This window comes from Metarhizium robertsii (assembly GCF_000187425.2).
Source record: "Metarhizium robertsii ARSEF 23 chromosome Unknown MAA_Scf_17, whole genome shotgun sequence".
Classification (NCBI taxonomy): Eukaryota; Fungi; Ascomycota; class Sordariomycetes; order Hypocreales; family Clavicipitaceae; genus Metarhizium; species Metarhizium robertsii.
Window position 1 is genome coordinate 70,164 of NW_011942157.1, and position 4,584 is coordinate 74,747.

The 4,584-nt window shown below is 46.7% G+C and overlaps 1 protein-coding gene across 1 annotated transcript; it reads left to right on the top strand.

Moving 5' to 3' along the window:
- Positions 1-1,854: 1,854 nt before the first annotated feature.
- On the top strand, positions 1,855-2,265 carry MAA_11753 (uncharacterized protein; the record flags this gene model as incomplete). The annotated part of the gene is made up of 1 exon (XM_011412668.1): positions 1,855-2,265. One exon carries the CDS (start codon positions 1,855-1,857, stop codon positions 2,263-2,265), a length of 411 nt encoding a protein of 136 aa, XP_011410970.1.
- Positions 2,266-4,584: the final 2,319 nt, after the last annotated feature.

Below are 4,584 nucleotides of genomic sequence, written 5' to 3' on the forward strand. Positions count from 1 at the left end.
TGCAGAATATGGTGAGCCATCGATGGCGCGGTACCCCGACCCCGGGAAAACGGGAAAATTTGAAGAACCCCATGATCCAGGCGACAACGGCAGCTGCCCGTAACTGTGTGGATAAAATGAATGCTGTTGCTGCTGATAACTGGGCAAAGGTTGTTTGCAAGCAATGCAAGTGGTCTGGTGAAATGCTAAAGCCAATGTCTTTGTTCAACGCGTAAGTCATCGACTTAGACGGTACAGGAATCGGAAGGTGACAAGACTCACAGAGAAAGGGTCTTCCATACCGCACCAAATCCGCACCTAACGGGTTCAAGTTCTTGTTATACTCGTTAATATCAAACGAATCTTGTGATGCTTGTGAGAATAAATCCCTCGGCCACCCGCCTTCTTATGTTATTTTCGTATATTCTGCCCGTCAACCACTACGCACCGTCTCCATCCTTTACTCGAAGCCTCACCAGAGTCCCCGCTGTCAGAACAGGAATAGATTTCCCCGTGGCGCTTCTGATTCTCTTCATGATAGGCTAGCCTTCTGAGCTAGATGTTTCACGAGGGCTCGAAATGACGAGAGTCTAGACCCGGTGCCTGCCCTTTCAGTTCGACCTTTTGAACGTTGTCGTGCACAGAAAAGTGGTTCTGTCAACGCCAAGGTTTAATACCAGAACTCCTGGGTTGAACATGCGTCAGTGGCATTGTCAGAAAATACAGTTTTCTGCTGGTTTTGGAGTCAGGGAGACCTAGTGCAACGGTACAGTAGAATCGCCCCTAGCAAGAGCAGATGTCGCTTCCTTGCGGAGCACAGTCTCCCAAACACGCACGTACAACACCAAACAATTACTCGGTGTGCGGCGAGTTGGTTGCCAGTGAAGACAGAAAGAGAGGCAGGGATGTATTTTGTGGGTCGAACTTCCTTGCCCATGTCTCATATTGTTAGCGTACAATGACCTCGATTTTTTGTTTACGGAAGTTAGTTGAAAAAAGTGGAGCCTGCCCCCGGCGAAGGCCGGGATTCTCTTTAGAAAATTGGATACAAGCTGATCAGATCTCCTATTGTTCCCCAACTAGATATCAGAAATGTGGACTCAGGTTCACGCGCACCAGAAAAAGCTACCGAGAAGAAAAACGGGGAACCAGGGACTTTTGAGTGATGAGCTGGCCAATAGAAGGTGAGATCACTTCACGTCGTCTGGGTGCAGGATCATAACGAGTGACCAACGCAACTCCGGGCATTCGAAAGTAGAAATGGGCTTTATAACCCAACATTGAGCTGCGCTTCTGGCTTGATATTGTATAACCAGCTATACCGGATCTTTGGCGGGAAATTGTGGACCGGCGTCAACAGAATACACGTCGAGACATATCCCCCAATACACTTTCGTGGCGTCAACAAAATACACGTCGACATATCCCCCAATACACTTTCGCATAAATCCGGGTCCTTTCTTCATGCAAATGCACATGATGAATCAACCAGAGAGTGCTCAGGGCCTTCCGCCCGGACAACAGCCGTACGGTGTCCCTGCATCATATCATGCTCAGCAAGTCTTTGCACAACAACAGATGCAAGCTCACGCGCATGCGATGCAACAATTTCGCGACAATTGACGGGAAGGCCAAGAAACCAGGCTTGGAAAAGTCATGCAGAACGCCTTGTTCCCAGGCGTACAAGAGTTGGTCGACAGTCTGGCCACCAAAAACGATGAGCATAGGCAAAAATTGAGCGATACACGGGATGACCTGACCTCGACGCTGCAGTCAATTCTGCAAAGAATTGAGCGACACACGGGATGACCTGAACACGACGCTGCAGTCAATTCTGCAAAGGTGGACAGCTACCAGGAGAGCACAGCCAGCCAAATGGGAAATGTACTTGCGAATATCCAGGTAGTACAAAATGAGCATCAGCATTTACAGCAGTATTTGTCAGAATTCCGAGAGGAGATTCGGGGATTAAGAACAAGACAAGAAATCCAGGATCGAGAGCTTTCGGGACGGATTGCCAGGCTCGAGAAGGCTACGCAAACGCAGCTTGATAACATTCCAATTCAAGTTGCCAAACTGGTCACTGAGAGCGTCATTAAGATTACTTCAAGCCAAAATATGAACGAAGAGCTGCTTCGTCAGGTCTCTGCACTCCTACAAACCAGCTTGGCGTGGTTCGTACCCACTGTGAACGAGTCGAGAAGGGAGACGAGATCCCACAGGAAGAGAGCTGGTGATGGAGTAAAATCTGCGCCGCCATTTGTACAGGTTGTACAGACGCTGTAATCAAGGCGCTGAGAGAGGAATTGTCGATCACAGACCTCGACAGGACGACTTTTGAAGGGGGCAGGACGATAAAGGGGAAACGGGCGGCCATCGGAACAAGAATAACATCGAAGCGACGAAAACAAGGTTAGAAGAGCAGGCTATCGCCGTCAGTGGCTATTTAGACCAGGGATATAAGCTGAAGATCAAGATGCTCTCTTTCCAAAAACGGGTGAGGTTGTTTTGTAGGTCAATGTAGGGCACCTATCGTATTATTGGACAAACATGATACTTATACATCCTTCAGTACAGTAACTAGAAGCTGACGATGTAAATACATGCTGAGCACACTGATACACATGATGGGTGCTAAATAAGGTACATTCCATGGGAAGACACATTTTTGACACTGGCCCGAACGTCATAGCCACAAAGCTGATATTGGCGCCAATCTCCTCGCGGTCAGCCGCTTTGCATTCAGAATCCAAGGGGAAAAGCTTGAGTTCCCCAATTTTCCCCGAATCTCCTCATAAAGCCTGTCTAAATGGCTTTAAAACCAGATTTTGTTGTCTGCCGCAGCCCATAAGATGGCGAGAGCTCCGTGGTCTGCAACTGCTTTGATCGTAGCACAGCTGCCGAACCGAGCCTCTCACTAAATCCGCTTTAAACAAGAAGCATCTGGAAGATCACTTCACTCTGGTATCGCATAAATAGCTATTGTTGAGAAGCCAAAGTGAAAATACAGTATGAAGAAAACAGTAAAATTCTGTCAGCCCAGGGTGTGTGAACAGGGTAGTCGTGGACGAGGCGGGTTGAGCTTTAGCTAGGCCACACGGCTTGAAGCATGCCATGGAGATCTATGACCCGAATCGCTCAATCCAAGTGGATATGTTAGTAATGTTGGAGCAGTTCTGGGTAGTCGGAGAGGCAAGTCCAGAACACAACAGGAAAGTGAGAGCTTACAACCAATCTTGCACATGACTTCGAGGAAACCTTACTGCAATACATGGCCAATTTGTGTGTATAGCGAGTTTCCGTGACATGAGATGATATATATCTGATGATGGCAAAAACCTGGTGTCAATCTCCGATCTAATTTTTTGCTTGCTTTATCGGGAATCAGCATAATCCTTGCTGCAATTATGTTTCAATACAATGATGTTACATTAATATTGGCAGGTGTGATTACTGTATGAACCGTCCAAACCAAAAGATAAACGTTGATACCACATACAACACTTCTATCCTAATCGTCTCTCGATTTACCGCTGTCCACCAATACACACCAATATATATACCCTGCCCGCCAAGGTAAGCAATGGATGCGCTGGCCAGTTTCTTGTAGTAATCTACACATCAGAGGAAACAGGCCAGTGTATGGATCAAGGGCTGACAGATTTTGTCAGACATCAAATGAGATTCCGGATGGTTGGTAATTGCAGGATTCTAATACACGTGGGCTTCCGTCAGAAATATGATGGCACTATTATGAAGCAAAATGTTGTGATATATTCTTGTCTGTTCTGTTCCATTGTCTATGTTGAAGAGTTGAGGGTTGAGGTCTTTTATCTTTACTTGCCAACGACCCGAATGAACGACCTGAATTCATTCAGGTCGTTGGCGAGCGTTCACATTTTGTAGCCACTCAGTACTAACAGCTTCAGGCATCCATTTAAGTTCTTTCATAGGAAACATCATATTATCAAAGATTGGTCTGGAGTCTTCAATGCTTCTCGCAGATTCGGCCACATGAGTAGTCGAGAAACGTACCTGCTCTCCTAGAGAGATATTTTATTCATGTTCATGTCCAGGCCGAGTATAACAGTACAGGAATGGCAACAGAACATCACCGATAAAGCTCGCACATATGACCAAGAAGCTCTACAAGTAATGCAGCGACTATCACAGTGCAGTAAAGCGGCTTGTTCTGAGCAGATACAATTGCAAAGGACAATTGACACCTTAACCGCGAGACTTGTTATAGGAGAGATGAAAATGTCGCACGAAAACGTCGCAAATCGGCATTCAGCTATCGGATGATTGATTTTTAGGTTTGCCACGTTGTGACCGTACGAATTTGTTTCGCATTTCAACCATAACGGCTTCGTTGCTGCTGTTACGAGTATCAGGCACCATTGGAGAACTAACTCCGCGGTGCAGAGATAGAAAGTCCGGGGAAAATGCCTGAGGTCGCCACCAACAGGGGGGCAAACCATGTGATTCTTAGGCTATTCGCTGTTAGGAACAAGGAGGGCGTTATCAAAAGCAGCAAGTGCCAGATAGCCGAATTCATGAATTTTATTACTAGTGACGGTAAGTACAAGGGCACGAACAAGGTCG